This window comes from Peromyscus eremicus, chromosome 13 (genome assembly GCF_949786415.1).
Source record: "Peromyscus eremicus chromosome 13, PerEre_H2_v1, whole genome shotgun sequence".
NCBI lineage: Eukaryota > Metazoa > Chordata > Mammalia > Rodentia > Cricetidae > Peromyscus > Peromyscus eremicus.
The window spans coordinates 1,854,970-1,879,779 of NC_081429.1; the positions used below are offsets into that span (position 1 = coordinate 1,854,970).

Sequence of the window (24,810 nt, forward strand, 5' to 3'; positions counted from 1 at the left end):
CCGGTCATAGGCAGAGAGAAGGCAGGGGACCAAATTCCTGCCCGAGGACTGAATGAATGAATATGAGCTAGAGGTGGAAGGAGCCTCAACCTTCTTCAGCTACAGTGCTGAGCGATGCAGCTCGGCGCAGGCGCCAGGTCCTTCCACGGAGGACGGGGCTGGGCGGGTTCGGGGCGGGGATAGAGGCTAGGACTCCGGAGCTATCTAAACTTCCGGTGCCTGCAGCGCAGCAAGAGGCAGCTGCTCTGTTCGAGGTTGCACAGGCAGAGGCTGCAGGGAGCAGGCGCGGGTCAGAGCAGCCATGGTCAAGATCAGTTTCCAGCCCGCGGTGGCGGGCATCAAGGCCGATAAGGCCGACAAGGCAGCGGCATCTGGCCCGGCCTCGGCATCTGCCCGGGCCGCGGAGATCCTGCTGACGCCAGCGAGGGTGAGACGCACAGGGTCTCAGGTGGGGGTGGGGGTGGGGTGTCGAGGGATCTAGGCACTCCCCAGTGGCCGCGAAGACCCCAGGGACCCCGGAGCCACGAGCGGAGTCGGGGCGAGAGGTCTGAAAAGGCTGGTCTATTCCTAACTGGGAAAGGGTCTTGGGTCCTTCCCCAAAGCGGCAGTCGTAAGCAAAGCAGCCCTAAAGTGGGGATGCACACAGAGTCTCTTCCAAATGTGAGGGCCCCGAGGTGCCCAGTTCCAAGATAAAGGAAGGTGGCGGGCCCATGAAAGTTTGGGGAATGGTGATGAGGATTTGCGTCTGGTTCCAATCAAGGGGGAGGGGCCGGGAAGCCAGTCCCCGGGTGGGGGATGGGAGGGTTGAACCTAGTTTCCCTAAAGTGGGGTGATGGGACCTGATTAGTTGGGGAATTAGCTGAGGAAACCGGTTAGTAACAAAAGGGGAGGTGACATTAGTTTGGTCCCCAAATGGGGGGGCTGTGGTGGGTGGGGGATGGCGTTGGAACTGCAGACCTTAAGTGATGAACCTTCTCCCATTTCACACCTGCGGGTCCGGCTTCCTTCTCCGGCCTGCAGCTGCACTGTGGCTCCCCACTGCCCCGGTGCCCTCGGCATCCCTAGTCACTCAGCTGGCTTTGTGTGGAGTGGCCTCGGTGTGCCCCGCCTTCCCCTGGCTGAGGGGACCCCAGTTATTTCCGCCATGGAAAAGTGTCTGCTGTGTGGATTGTTTCGTAGGGACAATCACTGACGGCAATCACTGACAGGGGAAGGAAAGCTGACCTAGCTGAGCTTCTTTTTGCTCCAGTAAAGGTGTTTTCTTGGCCACTTACACACGCCCCCAAGCGGTTCTAGGGCACACCAAGCCCTGGCCTTTCCATCCAGGCAGAACTAAGAAAGCTCTTCCACTTCCTCCTCCGAAGATCAAGTTTTGAAGCTCTGTTTCAGTCTTGCCCTAGTGAGCTTTTGGAGAATGATCTAGAAGAGAGGGTCATGCAGAAGTGGCCAGTCTGAGCAAACTATGACTCCGAAGAATGCCAGGGACGTGGGCAGCACCCAGGTCGGGGTTGAAGGGTCCCTGGACCTCCCACATGAGCAGCTTCTTCATCTGAAGACTGGATGGAGTCTTTAGATACTTGAACTGGTTTGCAGTTGTAAAAGTTTGCCCCAGGCTCTTAAGCCTCCTTTACTACTTCAGGGAGGGGCCCTCCTTTCCTTTCAATCTGGGTATGGGGCCCAGGAACTGGTTAAGTGGCAGATTGTTAAGACCTGGAACTGGAACCCAACTACCTGATGCCACAGATCTGAGGAGGGGGAGGACTAAGTCCAACAGCTCTGAGGATGTCATTATCACCCCTTGAGAAGGAAGTCCCAGCGGATTCTACCCAGGGCACATGCTAGGGCAGCCTGCGGATGGTGTGGATAGGATGGCTGAGCCCAGTGTGAGGAAATTACAAGTTTTCTCATTAACCTCCGAAGACTTGGTTATATAAGCCTGTGCAATAAGATGGCAGTCTACAGATTAACACAAAACACAGGCTAATAATGAAGAAGCCATACAGAAAATATGAGCCTCGAAGGACCAGGTAGTTGGTTTTTATGTAGTGTGAGGGATCAGAGGCTAGGTGAGGGGAAGAAAGGTGTCCCAGGGACAAAAGAGGTTTTATTATTCAAGCAAAAGCTCCCTGGCGGCAACCCTCTAAAGACCACGATGGTTGTCTGTGGGCCAAGTGCCCACTCTTCAGTGTTTTCTTCTTACGAAAAGATCTTTCCTTCCTCATTGGGGCGAGGGAGGGGGAGCTTGCCTGCCTGTATCCCCGAAATAGCTCTTTGTGTCATTTTTTCCCCTTGAGAACGGTTTTTCAGTACTGTTTCTACATCTGCAGCCCCTCTCCATAGCCGTTTCCGGATAGGCAGCGTGTTTGTTTTGGTCTCTCCCACCAGCACAACGCAAGCGACAACCAATGTCCAGCTTCTTGCTTTTATCAGACTTTTGAAGCTCATCAGCCCACCCTGCCCTCACCCAGCGTGAAATGGAAATGTCAACCTTGCCCTGCCCTGTGTGCTGTGTTAGTCATGGCCTGGAGCCTGCCCAGCAGCCTCCTTTATCACTATTGGGCTGGAGGGAGCTGAGGGAGCAGGCTGGCCAGTCAGGAGGAGGGATTAAAATACCTACACGTTCGGACAGAACTGTTTATTGGTAAACTCACACTACATGGCTTGCCCAAGCTCTGAACTGGTGTGAAGGGGCCGTTGATATTGAGTGTCAGCTTTGTCTGTCTCGGCTGCTGCTAGGACCGTGAAAGACAGTTCACTCCTGCAAGCTTCTTCTTGCTCTCCCATGGCAGCAGGCATATTTCCCCTTGTCCAGTGCCTGGCATGGCAGTAAGAGCGGGCAGAGGCCCGTCACACAGCTGTAAGACAGAACGTGAGCCATTGTCAGTGCGCTGACCGTGAGCCAGAAGGCTAGAGGGGCAGGTTGGTGGATGCAGAGGCCCGGGAGCTATTTTATCAAGGCAGGGCTTTTGGATTTTGTTCCATACTGATGACGAGCCATGAGACAGCTTAGAAGAAGGTCTCTTTTAACTGTGAATGACCCTGGAGTCCCTCCTTGGTGTTCTGACTGACTCAAAACCTGTGGTCTCCAAAGGATCACTCAACGGATGAGGGAGCTAGGGCTTTGGGCTTTTGTCAGCCTGTGTCCAGGCCTGGTGTGTGTGGGGGGGGGAGCTGCTGCAGGGCAACCTCCCACAAGACCTGCCCCTCCTGAGCAAATACTGAAACAAGATTTGTCCCCAGACCTCAGACTAGAAGGAAGTTCCTAGGCTGGTTGGGGGAGGGGTGGGACCTACAGCTCCCCAGCCTCTCCACATGTCAGTTAGACTTCAATAATGAGGAACCTGCAGCCATGGCATGGCCCCAGTGGGAAGCTGGTCACGGAAGCATGTGTTTGAGACCCTCCTGCCCCAACAGCAGCATGCAGCCAGGTGGTCACTCCTCCCCTGCTCCCCTTAGGAGGCCCATTCTCGCCCCTCTCCCACCAACTGACTGTACACACATGCGTGCACATAGACAGGCCCCAGGGATGGGGGCTGCAAAGAAGGAAACACATTAAATTCAGCCGTCTTCTCAGCTCTGTAATTTTCTCAGTAGCATTTGTCTTTGATTAATGGCCCTTGAGAACCCCCCTCCCTCAGCCCACATACCTGTGGGTCAGATTTCACTGTGTGTGTGTGTGTGTGTGTGTGTGTGTGTGTGTGTGTGTGTGTGTGTCCCTGTCCTCAGGCTCTTGGCAGGAGGACGAGTAAGGGAAGGGTCTGTCTGTCCCTTGCCAGCTAGGAGAGCTGGTCTTCCTGGCTGAGAGGGCTGGGCCATAATGACCTTCAGAGAGGCAGGAGAGCCCCGTGCCCTTCCCCATGTTAGCAGAATGGGAACTTCCAGAAAGAAGACGTGCTCTGCTGGGTTTTTCTGCACCCCCCTTTCCCCTGCTCGTTCCCTCTCCTTTCTGTCTTCCCCTGGCTCCGCTGTTCAAGGCTGTCAGCAGACTGCTTATGAGGGGGAGTTTCTCTTCCCAAGGGGGAAAAATGTTTATGATTAAAACCTCGGCCACACAGCTGGGCTTCCCCCTCTGTCCTGGGAGTCTCCAGGTCTTTGTTTGTGAGTGAGAAGAGCTCGTCCAGCCTTGTTTCTTTCTGCTTCAGATCCTTTCTGAGTCTTTGTTTTCTAGAGAAGCCTGGGCTGTCTGGATGGAGGAGGAGAGGGAATTCTGGGTCCAGCCAGACACAGGGATCCTCATAGCTGCAGCCTGCCCCTGGAGGCCTCAGACTGGAGTGGGTAGGGGTGGGAGGTCTCTGATGAGAAACCTCTGGGCCTTGGCTATGCGTGGCGTATACTCAGGTGATGACTCTGCTTCTTGACCATCTGTGCACTAGTGCTCAGGGACAGTGGGTATTCGCCTGCCTCCCACCCCCAGCAAGGCCTCAGTCTGTCTGTAGGTCTGTCTCACACACACCCTTTGGCATCCTTGCCTCTGTGAACAGCGGCCTGAAGCCTAGGAAAGAGAAAAATGCCAAGGCTAGGATTGGGGTGGAGACGGCTTGTCAGTCCTCAGCCTTTCATCTGTGCTTGCCAAGTCAGTACCTCCGTCCTTCCCTGCTTCCCACCAAGTATCCTTCGAGTGTAGCATAATCCACTTGTATTTTGGCATTGTTACTGAGGGGCGGGAGACAGAGCTATCATCCTTTGAACTGTATCTCAGCTGAGCTGTGTTTCAGTTGGTGGTTTTCTATCCATTCTGCCCCTGGCTTTGCTAATTATCTTACGAGCACTGTTGAAAGCCCAGGAAAGCCTGAAGGCTGAGGCCCAGGCCCCTCTCGGGTCCCCAGACGTCTGGCTCACATCCCTAACATGAGTGTGCAGAGAGGCATTTTGCTCAGAGGGCTTGTTGCCTTGGAAACACTATGCACCATCTTTCCACTTTCTAAAGGGAAGCCCCCAGTGCCTGGCTGTTGGTAACTGTTCCATGGGGAAGGAGAGCAACATTTCTGTGGTCTCCAGCAGGACAAGGGAGGAAGCGGCTAGAGTGGAGGCTATCGCACCAGAAGGCTAGCTGGCCGCCCTTCACTGCTACCCCATGATCCTCAGACTCCAAAGGTCTCAGCTTGTGTGAGATCACAGTCTACAGTGCCTCCCCAGTGGGGACAGCAAGCCTCCCACGGTTGGAAGTTAAGCCTTGGCTTTGACTGTCCAGCAGACAAAAGCAGTGCTGGGCTTTTTGTCCTCAAGTAGAGACATCCGAGATTTCCTTGCCAACCCTCAGCTCCAGCAGTACTGCTCGGTCCTGTGTTTCTGAGGGTCTGGTTCAACAGGCCGGAGTGTTGGATGGGCAGCGAGATGATGGAGCCCCAGCTTTGTGTCAGAAGAGGTGAACGAGAGCCATCATTAGCACAGGGGAGATTTACGCTTTCCTTTTTCCCCTCTGAAGGTTTGATAATTTTAGACCATGAAATAAACTGACAGGAAACGGACTCACAGGAAAAACAAACTAAATTTTATATATGCATCAATACAGGAGCCATAAACAAGGTTGAAGGCTTAAAGAAAAGGCCAGATAGCTGAAGCTTACACAGTATAATGAGCTACAGGAAGAAACAGGGATTTGAGGCAGCTGGTGAGGGGCCATGCAAGTCATGGAGGGGATGAGAACGCATGGGGGCAAGGTTAACATCTTCAGAAGATGTTTCCCAGGTAACAGTTACCTCGGGGGAGACCAAGCAGGGCAAGCTGCGTGTCTGAGCTCAATCCCTGCTGCTCAATTGCCCGAAGATCTTTCCTAGACAGGCATGGGATCTGAGAGACGGCCTCTGGGCACTCCTCGGGTGCAGATGGATGTCAATTCCTTCTAGAAAAAGAACAGCTTTGAGAGCCCACCCACATCTGCCAGGTCTGCAGAGGGCTGCACTTTCTCTAATAACCAACTGGGAATCCATCAAAGAAATACATTGAGATATTGAGAGTGGAATATTTTCATCTCCCTCATTGTTCTGACTACGAAATGGGTAAGGTGAGGGGATCCCCAGTCTTTCCAGTCAAGGGTCCTGGCCGGATCTACACATGACCACTCTTCCTTCACCTGGGGCCATTGCAGCCTCAACTCCTGCTTGCCAAGTCCTCACCTCTCCCTACCTCCCTTCAAGAAGTCTCTGTCCACCCCGTCCCCAAGTCCGTGAGGACCTGGACTAGCCAGAGCTTCCCAGGCTAGCGGATGTTGGCCACAGGTGCAAGGCTGGAAGGCCTGAGGCTGGAAGGCCTGAGCTCGTCTGTGGTTTCCATGTGCATAGCACACTCTCACACAGTTCGCCCTGCCCCTCCCCCACTTCTCCTTTATTTCCTCGCTAGCTCTCCCAAGCGAGCTTTTCTGGTTTTCCAGAAACACAAGAGCGAAAGAATAGCCACTGTGCAGCCTCAACAGCTGGCCGCAATGGCAGCCCTAAAAGGGAAGGCCTGGCCCACAGATCTACTATTTTTATCCCATAGTTTGTCCTCTACAAAGAGCTTTTAGGTTCATTGTCTCTTTTAATCCCTGGAGGCTGGTCACCTCAGATGACCTCGGGATGGATGGTCCCTGCTCTGGACCCAGTGGCTCCGCCAACCATCTAGATACAGTGTGGTCTTGGAATGTATTGTGCCTCAAGGGCAATCTTTTCTGCTTCTAAGCTAGGCACTTTTGTTTTTGTTTTTGTTTGGTTTTTTGTTTTTCAAGATAGGGTTTCTCTGTATAACAACAGCTCTGGCTGTCCTGGAACTCGCTCTGTAGACCAGGCTGGCCTTGAACTCACAGAGATCTGCCTGGCTCTGCCTCCCGAGTGCTGGGAATAAAGGCGTGAGCCACCATGCCAGGCCACTAGACCTTTCTTGGGATCACGTATGACCGCAGGATCGCAAAGTGCAATTGCAAAGCCGTGGCAGCCCCTGCCGGTCCGGTCAGTAGCCGTCCTAAACCAGTTTCCAGGAGGCCAGCACCAGGAGTAGGGTGCAGGGTGGCCAGGGTTTGGTCTTGTGGACGTGGGAACCCAAGACATTTTCTGTCCTTTTCCTAGAGATTGGGTGGGAGAGTGCCAAACCGTGGGGAATCAGACCCTCTGGTGGGTTTCACCCCTACTCCTAAGGCCCAAGCCCAGGACCCCTTTGCTGTGTGGAGATAAATCCTTGTCCTAAGTAACTAGACGGCCATGTCCTCACCCTCCCAACACCTCTTGAAGAAAAGAGAAATAACACAATCCCACAATGTCTGGCTGGAAATGGAGGAGGGGGTCAATCAGACCTGCTTACCTAAGGCCTATGGAAAAACTCCATTCCCCAGTCGGCTCGTCTTCTCAAGGTTGGGAAGGGAGTTCTGTGGATATTGATCTTTGACCTCTCTTGGCCATATCTGAATGGTGTAAAAAAAAAAAAAAAACAGGGTCAGTGGTGGACACTAGAGGCAGAAACAAGCCTGGTGGTGCCTGTAGCATCACCATGAATAGATGAGGGCCAGCCTGGGCTACTGTAGCGGGGAAGAGATAGTCAAGAGGTGGCCCTCAGATCCTCTCCGGTCCCAGGCAGAGTAGTCCTGGTGAGTTTTATACTCACAGACCATCCCCCAGCCCAGACATGTGTGGCCTGGAGGTGAGTCCGAGAGTCCTGAGAGCCACGCCTGGCTCCTGAAGCAGGTTCTTTCGTGGGACCTGTGGCCTTGCCTCCCAGACAGTCATGTTTCTTTCCTAGTGAGGGCTTCCAGATGCTTCAGGTTCCATCTTGTGCACTTTCCGTATGACACAATGGAGGGACAGGTCAGTACAGGGACTGCAGGCCCAGGGCTGCTTGGTTAGTGACGCGCACCTGTGCCCATTTCCTCTGGGCCTCCCAGAGCCCCCGCCTCCCTCAGTCAGTGATCATCACTGTAGATTCCAGAAACTTCCACATCCATCCATGATTGGCTAATTTCACTTGTCAGCCTGATTAGATTAAGACATACCTTTGCATGTGTTTGTGAAGGTTTTCCCACAGACGTAAAGTGGAAGGAGGAGAGACTCGCTCTAAATGTGGGTAGCACTAGCCTGTGGGCTGAAGTCCCAGACTGAATACAAAGGGCAAGTGGAGGAAGCTAGCTGAGTGCCAGCATTCATCTATCTGCCACTTGATCTCCCAGATGTGAGCATGTACAGTGCAGATCCACACCGTGATGGACCGTGAGCTAAAAGCACACTCTTCCTTCCTCAGGCTGTTTCTTCTCAGGGTCCACAGCCACAAGAAAAGTAACTAATTCATGCCCCCATCACCCACTGTCCTCATCCCAGCCCATCCTGTGCCTCCACCTTACAGGTCGGGTCTTGTCATTCCCCAGCTCTGCTCTTTCTTGCCTCCCCGTCACCCAGGACAGCAGCACTTAGCCTACCAGATGCGTTCTAGCTCCCATGAACTCCTTGGTCTAATCCAGTCACCCAGGCCATCTGATGTGCCCTATTTTATGTTTGAATGACTAGAGCAGTGGTTCTCAACCTTCCAATAATGCAACCCTTTAATATAGTTCCTCGTGTTGGGGTGACCCCCCCCAACCATAAAATTATTGTCATTGCTCCTTCATAACTGTAATTTTGCTACTGTTATGAATCATAATGTGAATTTTTTTTTTTGAGAAAGAGGCTTGCCAAAGGGGTTGCACCCCATAGGTTGAGAACCACTGGACTAGAGGGTGGTTAAGCTGGTCCAGTAACAGGATCTAAATTCAGGTAATTCAAAGTGTGTGTGCTTAATCCAGGCTGATTGTCTTAGGGCTTCTAGGCAAGTTTCCGTTTCTTTCCAATTGCGGGGGGGAAGGTGGGGGGGGCGGAGACTTTGTCCAAGTTCCTCCTTTCAGACAATCTGTGTTGTCCTTCTGTCCCCCACCCCCACCCCAGGGCTCCTAGCCCAGCTAGAGGGGTGATCTCACTTAGGGGATGAGGAATTCAAAAGAGTGGTACCCTCTGGGGCATCTCATTGACCACAGCACTTCTGTTCACAGGAGGAACGCCCCCCTCGCCAGCGCTCCAGGAAAGGGGGCTCCGTGGGTGGCGTGTGCTACCTGTCTATGGGCATGGTGGTGCTGCTCATGGGCCTTGTCTTTGCCTCCGTCTACATCTACAGATACTTCTTCCTTGCTCAGGTGAGGAGCCAGGCAGATGGATGGGAGAAGGCTAGAACCAAGACATGGGTAAAGGAAGTCTGCTGAGGGCATGGGGATCACATGAAGGGAGAGTAGGAAGACCCTGGCCCAGGCATGCCTAGAAGACAGTTCTCATTCCTTCCCAGTGTCCCCTTGCCTTGCCTCACCTCTTATTCCGGAGAGAGAGTCAAGCAAGGATCCAGTCACCCCACTCCTACCCCCACCAATGGCCAGTGTTGCTCTGAAGCACTGTCACCAGGAGAGAGGTTGGGAGTTTATGAATCTCTGGAGCTCAGACCTTGTATCTAGGGGTCGTACTTTCCTTGTGTGGACATTTGGATTTGAGTGCTGGGCAGCTTATGCATGCCCAGCACTGCTTCAAGGAATGGCAGGTCTACAGGGGAGCTCACTTGTCTTCCCCAGCACATACCCACTAGAGATTTAGGCCCAAAGCTGGATCACCCAGACCCGGGGAAGAGGAAGGGTCACCATACTTGAGTACTGAATTGAACTGAAGTATAAGTAGCTTGAGAGATAAAACATGGGTGGATCAACAGGGAAGCTCAGGGTGTCTTACGGTCTAGGGTTTCCAGTCACTGTGGACCCAGCTGACCCTTACATCTTCTAAGCTTTTAAGGTTGTTGTCACCTAGTTTTTCCACACTAGAAATTACCTGAGAGTTTGTGCTCTGTGGACCTGTGCCCTGGGGATTTCAACTCCCACATCTCTGTCACCTTTGGAACTTCCCCGGAAAGCAGGCTAACTAACTACACCTTCAAGGCTAGCCTTTGGCAGGTGTGTCCTCGCTCTCTGGGGCAGGACCCTCTCCTGGTCTTTTCCTGCAGAGCCTCTGCTCTGTCTCTTCTCTTCCCAGACCTTATGTGTGCTTTTGAAGGGTTCCTCACCCCACCCCACTTCCCGGGAAGCGTGGGTGTTCCAGACCGTCCCTGGGACAGTCTACGGTTGGCCTGATAGCCATGTCGGGTCTGACCCTGGCTTCCTCAAGCCCTCAGGGCTCCCATGTGGCCGGGATGTTTCATCATCCAAGCAGAGTCTCTCCTCAGACTAAGAAGGGGGTGGAATTCTGCCCAGTACATGTCATGGAGTCCCTAGGAGCCTCTGAGTTTCTAGAGAAGACAGGGTGGTGGCCTCATCACCAGTAATACCACCCTACTTCCCCTGGATGGTGGGCGATGGAGCCATCTGCCTGGTGGGGCAGGGCAAGGCCAGGAGTGGGGTGAGGTTTATCCATGAGAAGAGCATGGGTATGGATGGCCCTGTCTTGGAGCTCTTATCTTCTACCCAAATGTCTGCAGGCAGGCACCCCTGGTGGTGTTCCACGGCCCAGCCCGTTCGTCCCTTGGCTTCTCCCTCCTGCCTACTCAGGCTTTCTATGGGATTTACTGTTCTGTCCCTCCACAGGGATAGTGGGTCCTCTTCTTATTTGCCTGGCCATTTCACAGATCTAGGACTTTGAGACCAGGTAGGCCTTTGGGATCTTATGCTTTACAGATAGCGAAACTGAGGCCCAGAGTAGTCTTCCACCTAGGAACCTGTTTATCCTGCCCTCCATTTGTGAGACTGAAGTGACTTCTCTGAGATCCAGCTTCTCTCTCCTTACTAGCAGACCTGGACTCTGACCTACCTCCCCATTCTTCTGTTTCCCCATCTCTGAGAAAGTCTTAGGTTGCACCCTGCCTGCTTCCCAGATCTGAAGTAGGCAGACAGGCAGTGTGGCTGTGTCACCACCCTGTGTGACTGTCTGTCTCTCCCCTCGCCTTGTGCAGCTGGCCCGAGATAACCTCTTCCACTGTGGCGTGCTCTACGAAGACTCCCTGTCCTCCCAGATCCGGACTCGGATGGAACTGGAGGAAGATGTGAAAATCTATCTTGAGGAGAACTATGAACGCATCAATGTCCCTGTGCCCCAGTTTGGTGGTGGGGACCCTGCAGACATTATCCATGACTTCCAGCGGGTGAGGCTGATTTGTGGGTGGCTAGTAGGTGACTGGGATCTGGGGTGGGGCAGTAGAGAGTGTTCTGGGGACCCAGAGCAAGGAGTAAGAACACCAACAAGGGTTGTATGTACGCTGTACAGCAGGTGTCTTTGGTCACCTTAACTGGCCTTTAGATACTGCTGTTATTATGAAGGTAGTACTGTTGGTTATTGCCAGTGGCAGATTGGGGTCTGGGTGCACTGCTTTGTCCTGGGCTGTCTGACAGTTATAGGGGTTGGCTGTCCCTGTGAGGCCAAGGGTCCTGGATCTGTTTGCATTTGTACAGCCACCATCACAGTGTAGAGCCGAGTGGGTGTCCATTTGTGTAACAACACCCAGATAAAGTTGGGCTCCCCACCAGCACTCGGAAAGGTTCCCTCTTGCTTTTTTCCAATCAGTTCCTTCCTCCTTGAGGTCACCACTCTTGTCCCTAGCTGCTTTTGAGATCAGTGAGACAGGCTTTAGTCTTCTTCCCTAGGCCTTCCAAGCATCTGTGTTAACCCAGCGCTTCCTTGAGTGTTCTGTAGCAGTGGCCTCTGCATCCTGCGGTGTAGCATGCCTCCCTGAGGCAAGGGACCTTGCTGGGGATTGGAGGTGGCCAGGAACTTGCTCCTGTGTCCCATAAAGACAGCTAGACCTCACCATTTTGATGAAATGCATAGTGGGATATAATCATATGCCCTTCTCACCTAGCTGTGCAAACCCCAGAAAGACCATTTGTAGCAGCGGAGGCCTTGAACAACCAGTGTGCTCTTGTCTGTTAAGTGGCACATCCACCAGCCTAGAGAGGAGCAGGAGGAGGGGGCACTCCCTAGCTGGATGTCCAGGAACTTGGGGGAGGGCACCACTCCTGAGATCCCAGACCCCATTGATGGCCCGGTAGGATTCAGACCTCTGCTGGCTGAAAACCTTCAGCAGGCTGGCCTGGTCCAGGCCTTTGCCTTCCACAGAGACTGAACGATACCAACTCCCTCCTAGGGTCTCACTGCCTACCACGACATCTCCCTGGACAAGTGCTACGTCATCGAACTCAACACCACCATTGTGCTACCCCCTCGAAACTTCTGGGAGCTCCTCATGAATGTGAAGGTGGGCGGCCTCTTGTTGTTCATACCTGTCCCTCCCCTGAGGAGACCAAGCCTAAAGGGGGAGTCTGGGACACTGTCCTGCACCCACAAAGGGGAGTCTGGGACACTGTCCCTGCACCCGCAAAGGGGGAGTCTGGGACATTGTCCCTGCACCCGCAAAGGGGGAGTCTGGGACACTGTCCCTGCACCCGCAAAGGATTGCTTCTCCACCGTTCTTGAGCCACATCCTCAGAGTCGTTTCCCCTTTTCCTCTCCCCAGCTCACAGAATGCCAAGTGAGTTGGCATTCAGATGCATGCTTTGGGTCAGTAGTGAGGGCAGTGGATGCAGGCCTGTCTCCAGGAGCACTTCCCTTAAAGTGGGAGGTCAGACATGCGCACATGCCAAAGCTCACCACAGTATAGGACAGGTGCCAGCGTTGGCTATCCAAGGGCTTCTGGGAGTGAGAAAGTAGTGTGTTGGGACAGTAGTCATTTCAGATGTAGAACAGGGGTGTGGGGGAGCCCCAGGGGAAAGTGGGCAGTGGGAGGGGCCTGAGGGCCGTGCTTTGACATACTACCCCCACCTCCTCCATTTTGCAGAGAGGGACCTACCTCCCACAGACGTACATCATCCAGGAGGAGATGGTGGTGACGGAGCTTGTCAGTGACAAGGAGGCTCTGGGCTCCTTCATCTACCACCTGTGCAATGGGAAGGACACGTACCGACTGCGGCGCCGGGCCACCCGGAGGCGTGAGTGACAGATGTGTCCCAGGCTCCAAACCCCAGCCAGCTTCTGACAGGACCTGGCTCAGCCATCCTAGCAGCAGTTATAACCTAACTGCAGTGAATGTCAGTCAAGCACTTGGGACGTGCCGGGTGTTGCCTCACTTACCCTCACCACTGTCATCATCATTTTTATTCTGACTGTGCATTTTAAAGGAAACTGAGGCACAGAGGGTAAAGTAGCACCTTGAAGGTTTTAACAGCAGAGCCATGACAGGTACATACTGAGCCTGACTTAGGAGCACTCTCCACTTCTTGGTGCTGTTTTGGGATGTCACTTTCTGGCTTTCCCCTGTCTGCCTTGCCAGGTCCCAGGGCTCTCAGGCTCAGAGGTTGGCCATCTTTCTGGGCCTGGACGCAGGCCTAACTGGGACTTTCTTTTTCTTCCAGGGATCAACAAACGTGGGGCCAAGAACTGCAATGCCATCCGTCACTTTGAGAACACCTTCGTAGTGGAGACGCTCATCTGTGGGGTGGTGTGAGGCCTTCCCTCCAGGCCCGCCCTACCCTCTTCCTCCTCCTCCTGGCCGCTCTCCGGCCCTCCTCCTCCCTTTGCTTAGCTTGTACCTTGGGCACTTTTCCATAGATGTGACATGTCCCACTATTCTTTCCAGTCCCACCCTCCTCCCTGTACCAGGGCCGTGATCTCTCGAGGGGACCTCTGTGTCTGCTGGTCTTTCAGGTGTGAGGGGACAGTTGCCCAAGATGGTTTCTGTAATCGTTGTTTTAATTCAGCTCCCCAGTGGCTGGGCCAAGGGGAAGGACTAAAGGGAGGGGCTGGATATGTGAAAGCCCGGGGCAGGGGCAAGAGCATGGATGAGGCTTGGTATGGGGTTCAGAAATAGCACCCCCACATTTGGGCAAGTCCCCAAAGACTTTCTTCATGCACAGCACACTTCCTCTGTTCTCCTGGTTCTTAGGCCTAAGTGTGGACTAAGGGTGGGGAAATGTGTCCTGGGTTGGACCCATCAGAGCACAAGAGCAGGTAGCTATCCTGGGCTCTCCCTGGGATTCATGTCAGTGCCTTCGTCCCGCCGGCAGGAGCCTGGAGTTTGGGGGTGGGATGAGTCTGCTAAGCACAACTGTTCTCTGAGTGGAACCAAAGAAATGAGGAGCTGGGCCGCCCTGGCCTGGCACCTAGGAACACAGGAGCAGGTGGGTACAGAAGTCATCAGCTGTGAGCTGCAGGCCCTGGGCAGTGGGTGGAGCACATGCCTTCCTCCATGCCAGGGCTACTGGAAAAGATGGAAGCGGGAAGGAGAGCCACCTGGTACTTTCATCCCTGCTTCCTCTTCCGTTCCGGATCTATCCCCACTGTCCAGGGGTGCGTGATGTTTCTCCTTCTCCTTCTTTTGCATGTTTTTACTGATGTTCGTGCTGGTCGCCCTCAGCCTTGAGCCTGGGAGAGGCTTTGGCACCTCGGGTCAGACTTGGGCTCTCCATGGCGGTGAAGCTCTCAAATGCTTTGTATATTTTCTCTATTAGATCTCTTTTCAGAAGTGTCTGTAGAAAATTAAAAAAAAAAAAATTCATGGCCCTGGTGTCGTGGCTGTGGCTAGTTATGGGTATCTTATGGGTTGGAGTGCTCTGAGGACAAAGTAATGGGGGTGGGGACAGGAAGAAGCCAACAGACCTTGGCATTCCCTGGGTCAGGAAGGGAGTGTGGGGTGTCCCCTCCCTTGCTTTCCTAGATCCCCTGGACTACGGCCTGAGCCAAGTTGTGCTCACATTTGTAGCTGGAAGTACCCAGAGAGCTTTAGGGAACCACTCAAGGTCAAGCTGCTTTGGAGTACAGATAAAGCACCCTGCTGCATGGCTCATGACAGACAACCATTATTGCGTGTCCTTAGGCACAAGGACAGTGTCATATTTACCACGATGCCTAGGAAATTAGTAATTGTTCTTGGTGGATCAGAAATAGTTACAGGGTCAAGTTCTCCAGGGAAGGAGGCAGAGAGGGCTGGCGAGGGCCTTAGTAAGTGGACACAGGCAGTAGAATGGAATGGTGCACTGGGATTGAGGGTGGGTGGGGACATGCAGACACACCTTATCTGAACACAGGACCTCTTGCATGATTTGTTTTGCTTATATTCTAAATATAATGCAATCCACCACAGTGCTTGCCAGATTTGTTTTTGGACTTGACCCATTCAGTTCTGAGAGAAAGTAAACATTAGGAAAGGCTAGATAAATCCTACAAAGGTCAAAGAACTTCCCTTCACACCCACAGCAGGACTGTAGTCAGAAGGTTTCTCGGGTCCAGCGAGGCCCCGTGGTCCCACAGCTGCTTATAAAATAATCATCAGAGACTTTTTATTATTTACAAGCTGTATGGTCTATGGCAGGCCTCTTGCTAGCTAGCTCTCACATCTTAACCCATTCCTATTATCTTTGTTTTGCCACATGTTCTGTGGCTCACTGGTCTGCTGGCATGTTCCTTGGGCAGCAGGCTGGCCTCTCCCCAGACTCCACCTTTCTCTTTCCTGTTTCTCTCCTTAGGTTTCCTGCCTGCCTCTAAGCTGCCTTGCCATTGGCCAAAGCAGCTTATTTATTAACCAATGGGAACAACATATATTCACAGTGTACAGAAAGATACTCCCCAGCACAGGACAAATGACAATAATTACAGAGTTTGGAATGGTAAAGGAAGAGGTCAATGGGACACAGTGGGGGAGCCCAGAATTGTCTTAAATTACAGGGGAATTTAATACATGGTTTCCCATGGCATTTCAAGTTAATGGAGACATATGGGTTATTTTAATGAAACAGCTGATTAGCCATTTGTACCAAATAAACCTGGATCCTGCCTCCCTGAACAAAATTGATTCTGAATGAATCAAGTTTTATACATAAAATAAAGCCAGTGTTTGAAAAAAAAAAACAATTAAAAGTAATATAAGCATCACCCCCACTAAGTAAGAATTAATGAAGAATTTAAATTTATATATAGCAAGGTCTACCACAGCTTATAAACAGCAATCGCAATCTCGGGGATGTAATTATCAAACAGAATGTAAAAGAGCTATTTTCCTTAATATGCAAAGTCTTTTGGTTTGGTTTTGTTTCCTTTTGGGTTTTGTTTTGTTTTGGGTTTGGTTTTTTGCTTTTGTTTTTTCAAGACAGGGTTTCTCTGTGTCCTGGCTGTCCTGGAACTTGCTCTGCAGAGCAGGCTGGCCTCGAACTCACAGAGATCCTCCTGCCCCTGCCACCAAGCACTGGGATTAAAGGCGTGTGCCGCCGCCGCCGCCGCCGCCGCCGCCGCCGCCGCCACCACCACCACCATCACTCCACTTAAAAGCTTTTGTTTTGTTTTTTTTTCCAAAATAGGTTGAGATGTTTAATTGTAGCTGTGAAGAACACAGATCAAAACTATCAAGAACAATTTTATACATCAAGTCAGGGTTGGTGTTTTCATTTGGGGTTGTGGTTTGTATTGTGAAGCATTTGTTACATACAAAATACTTGATATCATTCGTGTGGCATTACCAATCAGACATAGAACTTATTGAGTGATGTGTGTCTAGAAACCCACCAGACTTTAGACTGTCACATGACCACTCTTCAAGCTGTCCTTTGAAAAGTGACTTCCCCTCCTTTTCCCATCATTCTAAATGTTAAAGACAAACCCCATCCCTACACAATTAACATGCTAACACTTGAGCAGGGTATGGTAGCTCAGGCCTTTAATCTCAGCTCTTGGGAGGCAGAGGCAGGTGGATCTCTGTGAGTTCAAGACCAGCCTGGTCTACATAGTGAGTTCCCGAACAGCAAGGCTATGTAGAAATACCCTGTCTATAAATGAGCAAAGATGTGTTTAGTTACTACATCAGAATATATAAGGCTCCTTTATTCGTTGTTGTTTTAAGAGAGAGAGAGAGAGTGTGTGTGTATGCACATGAGTGGAAGTGCCTGCAGAGGCCAGAAGAGGGCATCAGATCCCATAGAGCTGGAGTTACAGATGACTGTGACCTGTCTAAGATGAGTGCTCCGAATCAAATTCATGTCCTCTGCAAGAGCAATACACGCTCTTAACTACTGAGCCATCTCTCTGATCCCCTTCTTACTCAGTTTTATGTATCAACTAATAAAGCATATAGAGTACTTTGAGGCTTAACTTGCAGAAAATCAACTATGTTTACATAAATAAATGCAGGACCTAGCCTCTGGAGATCAAGGTTCATAGCCATGTTCTGACCAAAGAGAAGTAGGAAAAAATAGACACCATGGATGAAGAAGAACCTTATCCCGCACTCACCAACTGCAGCTTCACACTGCACCCCCTTTCCCTCTCTATAGGAACCCCTGTACTCCAGCTCTCCAAGATGGTGCTCTGGGGACCATACTTCTATCTTCTCGGAACCAGTTTTGGAATAGATTTTATTTTCTTCCTATTGATATCGGTATCTTGGATTTTGGCTTTTGAGAACAAGCTGACAGAGCTGAGTCTGGTGATGTACGTGGCTTGACAGTTCAGCTGGTTGACTGAAGAACCAAGTCCTCGTACAGTAACTGCTTGCTCATACTTTGTGTTCAGCTGGGAAAGCTTGGCTGGGGCTGGACATGCAAGATGGACTCAGCCTCTAAGGGCCTCAGGCCACTGATCATCAGTAGTCTTCCCTGGTACCCTGATAGTTCATCAATTGAGCTATGAGGGAAAGGAAGCAGAAGCCACCAGTCCTTGAGGGCTGGGATCAGGATTTCCAGCCTATTACTGGGTAGCATTTTGTTGATAAAGATAAGTCATAAAGCATGCTTAGTTTCAAGGGGAGTGGAAGTGAGCCACCTCTAGAGGCTGGGAAGCTATCTAGGCCCAGAGCCAGTGAGGCAGGGAATTATGGCAGTCTATATTAGGAGACTCCCCTGTCAGCTCAGCCTCTGTCCTCCATGACATTTAAAATGTAAACAAATACAAAAGCACATGTACTGGCTAGTTCTGTGTCAGTTTGGCAGATGCTAAAAGTTATCGCAAAAGCGGGAACCTCAATTAAGAAAACACCTCCATAAGATTGGGCTATAGGAAGGCCTGTGAGGCATTTTCTTAATTAGTGATTAATGGGGAAGGGCCCAGCCCATTGTGTGTGGTACTGTCCCTGGGCTGGTGGTCCTGGGTTCTACAGAAAGCAGGCTGAGCAAGCAATGTGGAGCAAGCCAGTAAGCAGCACCCCTCCACGGCCTCTACATCAGCTCCTGTCTCCAGGTTTCTGCCCTGAGTAGGCGGAGTTTTCCTGTTCCAGCAGCCACTTCACAAATAACCGGCAGCTGCTTTACAAATAAGCACTCAGAGCCTTAATATTAATTATAAATGCTTGGCCAATAGCTCAGGCTTGTTACTAGCTAACTCTTACAATTTAAATTAACTCATTTCTTATCTACCCTCTGCCTCGTGGCTCAAGGCTTGTTACCTCATTTTCTACACATCCTGCTTTCTCTGCATCTGCTGGCATCTCCTCCGACTCTACCATTCTTCATCCCATCATTCTCAGTTTGGCTTTCACACCTAACTTTATCCCGTTCAGCTATTGGCCAGTCAGCTTGTTTATTAAACCAATCATAGCAACATATATTCACACAGTGTGCAGAATGATTATTCCACAGCATTTCCCCCTTTTTATCTATTAAACAGGTTTTAACTTTAACATAGTAAAATTGTAAACAACAAAAAGTTGTCAAGTAAGAATTACAGTTACAATATCTAATTCATTTGTATTTGGCAAAATTAGTGAAAATATTTTGCTATCTATTTTATCTTTGTGACTCTAACATTTTATACCTAATTGTAACTAGGGAAAACTTGGACTAGCTAATCTTCAACTCTATCAAAGACTCCAGAAGGGTGAAATGTTACCTAATGATAAAGACATCAGACTGCCTGGACAGTCACCCAAAGTTTCTCTGCAACATTAGGGCATCCAACTCTGGCCTACAGGCCCAGCATATCTGACAGACTTCTCTGAGAAGCAGGGAATTCTGAAGGACTGTCCTGCCTTGTCTTGGCGAAGTTCGGCAGTCACTTTCCTTTGCATCCTGCTGGTCCAGTTTGGACAATATCTGTCAGCAATTGAGGCAAAGGCATTTTCTTTGCTCAGTGGTTAGCTTTTGCCATAAAGAAAACAAACTCCATGTGGAGTTTCTTTGATGCCCATCATCTTCTCTGAAGTAGATCGGTGCTGCCAGGAACAGACATGTCTCATTGTCATGAGCCCTGCTTGAGTTCCTGTTCTGGCTTCCTTACATGATCAACAGCGATGTGAAAGTGTAAGCCAAATAAGCCCTTTTCTCCTCAACTTTCTTTTGGTCATGGTGTTTCATCACAGCAGTAGAAACCCTAACTAAGACAGCACACTTAATCTAGAGTCAATCTTGAGCACACATCAATTTCCCATATATTAACTACCTAATCTTATACAAATTAACCAGTCTATGTGATTCCTGCTCCTCTTCTGGGTTTCTTCATGAATGAACCACCTATGTAAGAGCCCCTACTAGAGTTTTGCTTTAATTTAAATCATGCAAGTAGCCACAAAATACCTTATGTTTTATTCTCTGACTCACTTGTGCCCTCAATGTTATATTTCTCATATTCAACCATGTTGACACCTGCAGTCTTCAGTTCATATTTACTGCTATACAGTTTGTTATATTCAGTCCATTGTAGGGATATAAAACTTAACAATTTAATGATGACCTTTTGGATTCTTTCTGAGTTTTTACAACTAGAGTGCCTTCATAAAAATTTTTAAAGATTTTTATTATCAAGAATGTGTATGTGAGCCACGTGGTGCATGCCTTGAGTCCCAGCACTCAGGAGGCAGAGGCAGGTGGATCTCTGTGAGTTTGAGGCCACCCTGGTCTACAAAGTGAGTTCCAGGACAGCCAGGGCTGTTACACAGAGAAACCCTGACTCAAAAAACCAAAAAAGGAAAAAAAAGGTATGTGTGTGTGCATTTGTACATGTAAGTGCACGTGCCTGAGAGTCCAGAAGAAGGTATCAGATTCCCTCGAGAGGGAGTTACAAGTGGTTGTGAGCTGCCCGACACGGATGCTAGCAGAGCAGTAGTGTTTCAAGCAATGAGCCACCTTGTCTACTCCCTGGGGAACATGGGCCTCTGGTGTGTGTGGGAAAGGGCTTCTCCTTTACGTAGAGTAAGAAGTGGAGTCCGTGGCTCACACAGCGAGCAAATATTCATCTCACACGAATTTGGCCCTGGTTGTTGTAAGAGCTGGCCGCTGTGCACTCTCGGCTGCCCCCCTGAGACATGCTTCTCATCCCACATCCTTGCCAATACTTAATACTGAGAATCCTTGAGACATCTTGCCAATGGCTTGGGAGCAAAAAGGTTTTTCATTATGAATTTAATTTCATCTCTCTGGTGACCAGGAAACTGGAGAAAGTTTGGTGTAACTATTGGATCTCAGATTTCCCCTTCCATCTGACCATTTTCTTCTTCAGCCTGTTCTGTGGGCTGTTTTACTTTCTCATTAGTCTGTGGGCATTCTTAATATAGTTTGTGTCATTTTTATTCAGTCACCAATGGGTGGCTAAACTCATACCCCAGTTTGTGGTTTGTCTGTCCTTCCTTGTAGTCTGTCTCATCTATGAATAGAAATGATTCACCTCACTGTAGTCAGATTTATCCATATTCTACTTAAACTTGTTACATCTTATTTCAGGAGTCCTATCCAAAGATTAGACAGATGTTATCTTACAGGGTTCTTCTGGTCCTTTGACTTTTGTATTGTATGGATTTTTTTTCTGTATGCCTGTGTACATGTTTGTGTACTTTGCACATACACATGGAAGCCAGAGGTCAATGTCAAGTGTCTTCCTCAGTCATTTTCCATGTTGATGCTTCTGTACGGTTACAGTTCATTTTCAGTGCTTTCTTTAGCACCTGTAGATATACATTGATTAACACCACTGGCATATCATTTTCTCTTCTCCTAGAGTCCTTGTTGGGGTTTCATGATTTTTTTTTCCCAAACAAACCTCAATAACAACCTGTCTCCTCACATTTGTATAAACCCTCCTTGATCGGCACTGGCCCTAAAGTGGTTTGACAGTGTAAAATTCTAAAACGTGATGCCTTTGTTTGAGCCAGAAATTTCACAGCTGGGAAGTTTCTTTGTATCCTGTAGATGGAACCAGCAAGCATATGAAAATATACATACAAGAATACTTATTGTAGTAATGGCAAGAGATTGAAAGCAGCCCTCCTCTATTAGGGATGGGGTTTCACAATAGGTACAGTATTTTGTTCCTGTTACAAACAATGAGGTAGGTTTATCTGTGCTGATTTCTCTAAAATCCTAGTTAGGGTAAAGTGGTGGCAGGTGCACGCGTGCGTAGGTGCGAGTTTCTCCCATTTGTGGATTTTAAAAAACTAACCATTCAGACGGGCATCTGCTACTGCATCTGCTGTTTCTGAACGGATGCTCTATGCCTCAGAACACCAGTGACCTCCGGAGAGCAGAGCTGACGGTGAGGTGTAGGGCCCCTGTCTCCCCATGCCTTGCTGTAACGCCATGCTTGTCTCTGTGCACCTGCCCCTAGATGAAGCCTGCTGGCAGAGACGCTCTCCCTTTCGGCTCACTGCAAACCTCACTGGCCCTTGAATTCTGTTACTGTCCCAGAAAGGAAGCCTTGCATTCAGCCTAGGCTTGGCCAAAAGAATAGAGCTATTGGAAATGTTAAGTTGACATAAATAGGAGGCTGCTGTAACCTCATGTAAGTGTTACCTTGGAAACCAGAGCCTGGGTGGTCTCCATGGAAACCATTCTCAGCCTTCTGCCTGAAGGAGTTACCACCCACTAGTGCTGGAGTCTTACATATCACAAACCTCAGATCCTTGACAAATTCTTAGGAAATGATGGTGGAATAGTCTCTGACCACCCAAACATTGCCTGCCGTAGGGTACCAAGGGGCCATACATACCCTCACAAACAAACACAAGAGACCACCCAAGCCAGTGTTTGTGCTGTTCCCTGGTTGAGAAGAGGATCCATGTCTGGAAGTCCAGGGGCCAGAGTCTACTGTAGACCCCAGATGTTAGCTGGGCTAACCCTCTCTCTGGGCTCAATTTGCCCTCCAACACAATGGAGGCTTTGGACTAAATTGTTCTGAAGGTCATTCCCAGCTTTAATAACATTATTTGCATGTGCCCTGGTCTCCCCAGGAGGGGAAGATCAAACAACAAACAGAACAGGCTTCCTGGGGTTCTCCTGAGCTCTGAAGGTTTGGAGAAAAATGTCCAGAGGGAGGGGGTATAGGGAAATGCACAAGAAAAGAGGAGTGAGCCCCCCACAGGCCAGACAACACAGGACAGAGCAGCATGGTAAAGCCTAGGACCCTCCAAAGCAGAAGTTCCTGACAATGGGCTTGGGGATTGAAAGGGAAATCGATTGAGTGCAGAGAGATGGGGGCGGGGGGGGGGGGGAGGCACAGGTAGTGATATCCTAGGAGGCTCTGCCCTGCCTCTGCTGCCCACCATGGCATCTCTCCATTCTTGGGGCATAATGCACAGACTCCAGCCACCAGGCCAAGGAACTCAGGTGATGGTGGCAGCACCAGCTTCCTACCTGGGAGACAAAGGATGCAGCCTGTCACCAGAAACGAAACTGTCCTGTCTTGACCCTTGGGAGCTAGGGCTCAGTACCCAGCAGAAGACGGAGAGAAGGGGAAGAAGTGGCAGTGATGTGAAAGGAGGTGGGAGCAGGGAAGCCACGGCTCTGACCTGCATCCTGTCCTCAGTTTCTCCGCACCACGCATGCTTCTCTCCACACCTGTGTTTCTGTGTTCGTACTCACCTGGGCAAACACGATGCTTGGGGCTTACAGTTTGCACAGCTGAATGGGAGTGACTGTCTTTGCCCTGTATGTCATTGGCTAAGCCATCTTTGTGATGACAAGGACCTTCCAAAAGCTCTGTGTGAATTTGGAAGTCATCTGGATGTGCCAACTGAGGGCCTCAGTCTTTCTCTAGATGGGCCTTTCCACTCGACAGCTTGGATTTCCCTCCAACATGGAGTCTTCCAAAACGAAGAAGCAGAGGCAGTCAAGTCCTCTTCTTGTTTGTCTCCTTCACCCTCTCCACCTCCCTTCCTCCCTTCCTCCAGCTGCGTGACCGCACATGCGCAGTTCAGTAGCTAAGCAAGGGGTCTTCGTCTTAAGTCATCAGTCTGCTGTGTGATTGTGCAAATGTGTGGCAATCAGCCCATGTGTGGCGAAGCTTTGTAAGCCCACCTGCGCATGTGCAGGGGAATCCTTAAAAAGCCGGACACAGACTCCTCCCCTCTCTTCTCTCTGCCCTCTCCTCCCCACCCCCCTCTCTCTCTCCTGCGCGTGTGTCTCCCCCAGGCCTGGCCACACTCTCTTCTGTCCACCCCCTTCCTCCTAATAAAGCTCTGATACCGGGTTTTGTCGTGTCTCATGACCTTCCTGCCTCAGCCTCCCAAGTGCTGGGATGACAAGTGAAGTACTGCGCCCAGTAAGCCAAACCTTCCGGAACTCTGAGACCCCATGTCGCTTCTCTCACATCTGTTGGGTAAAGCAGTTTGGGACCCAATCCAGGTTCAAGGAGGTGGGTCATGATCTCCAGTTTTTGAGGGGAGGGAGTAACAGGTGTGTACTGCCATGGGCAAAACATCTGGACCCATCTTTAGATACTTGCTATTCCAGGTTAATGTGGACAACTTGTGAGCTCTCTCCAAGTCTCAGTTTACCTTTGTATTAAGTAGAGATAGTAAAATAGCTGTCCACATGTAGGGATTTAACCAACCTCAGACCAAAACTATCTAGAAAATTCCCCAATAGTCCCCAAAAGCTCGAGTTAAATTTGCCATACATAAAGCTCTATGCTGAATCCATATGACTGAAGACATGTGTGGGTACGTTCTGCTGGAGGCCCTGCTGTGACTCTCTCCAGCATTCATGTTAGCATGGTTCACCTCATATTTCCTTTATAGATGATGCCGTGAGGACTGGGTAAAATCAGGCTGGGCCTGCTCTAAGCTATCCATACAATATACAACAGTGGTTGTGATGGTTGATGTCTGTCAACTTGATACTAACCTAGATACATCTGGAAAGAGGGAATCTTAACTGAGAAAATGCCTCCATAAGACCAGTCTGTAGGCAAGTCTATGGGCATTTTTTTAAGACTGATGTGGGATGGCTCAGATCAGTGTGGGCAGTGCCACCCCTGTCCTGGGTTGTATAAGAAAGCAAACTGGGCAAGCCATGGGGAGAAAGCCAAGGAGCACATGTCACTCCAAGGCCTCTGCTTCAGGCCCTACCTCCAGGTTCCTGCCTTGTGGTGGTTTGAATAAGAATGGGCCCCCATAGGCTCATAGATTTGAATACTTGGCCACTAGGGTGTGGCACTATTTGAAATGATTAGGAGGTGTGGCCTTGTTGGAGGAAGTGCATCACTGGCAGGGTGGGCTTTGAGGTTTCGAAAAGCCAATCCCAAGCTGAGAGTCTCTCCCTTCCTGCTGCCTGCGGATCTGGGTGTAGAACACTCAGCTCCTTCTCCAGCATCATGTCTGCCTGCATGCCGTGATGCTCCCTGCCATGATGATGGACTGAACCTCTGAAACTGTAAGCCAGCCTCAGTTAAATGCTTTCCTTTACAAGAGTTGCCATGGTCATGGTGTCTCTTCACAGCAATAGAAGAACACTGACTAGGACATGCCTGTCAGGAGTCAGGAGTCCTGTCCTGACTTCCCTTCATGACGGACTAAACTACAGCTGTAAGTTGAAAGAAGCCCTTTCCTTCCCAAATTGCTTTTGGTCATAGGGTTTATCACAGCAATAGGAACCCTAACAAGACAGGAGTTTTT

At 50.3% G+C, this 24,810-nt stretch overlaps 1 protein-coding gene and 1 long non-coding RNA gene across 2 annotated transcripts; one reads left to right on the plus strand and one right to left on the minus strand.

Moving 5' to 3' along the window:
- The first annotated feature begins 214 nt into the window (after window positions 1-214).
- On the plus strand, window positions 215-14,505 carry Itm2c (integral membrane protein 2C). Its single transcript, XM_059278017.1, has 6 exons — window positions 215-427; window positions 8,984-9,124; window positions 10,912-11,100; window positions 12,100-12,210; window positions 12,790-12,940; window positions 13,364-14,505. Exons 1-6 carry the CDS (start codon window positions 302-304, stop codon window positions 13,453-13,455), a joined length of 810 nt encoding a protein of 269 aa, XP_059134000.1. The 5' UTR covers window positions 215-301; the 3' UTR covers window positions 13,456-14,505.
- On the minus strand, window positions 13,680-23,079 carry LOC131923112 (uncharacterized). The gene is made up of 2 exons (XR_009382518.1): window positions 22,778-23,079; window positions 13,680-14,476 (listed from the first exon to the last, which is right to left on the minus strand). It is a non-coding gene; the product is annotated as an uncharacterized LOC131923112 (long non-coding RNA).
- Between the last annotated feature and the right edge of the window lie 1,731 nt (window positions 23,080-24,810).

What these genes read in the sequence shown, in the direction of transcription:
- Itm2c (XM_059278017.1), top strand. Translation starts at nt 302, where the DNA reads ATGGTCAAGATCAGTTTCCAGCCCGCGGTGGCGGGCATCAAGGCCGAT. An exon ending in GATACTTCTTCCTTGCTCAG is followed by an intron (nt 9,125 to 10,911) that starts GTGAGGAGCCAG and finishes CGCCTTGTGCAG; the next exon opens with CTGGCCCGAGATAACCTCTT. An exon ending in GCGCCGGGCCACCCGGAGGC is followed by an intron (nt 12,941 to 13,363) that starts GTGAGTGACAGA and finishes TTTTTCTTCCAG; the next exon opens with GGATCAACAAACGTGGGGCC.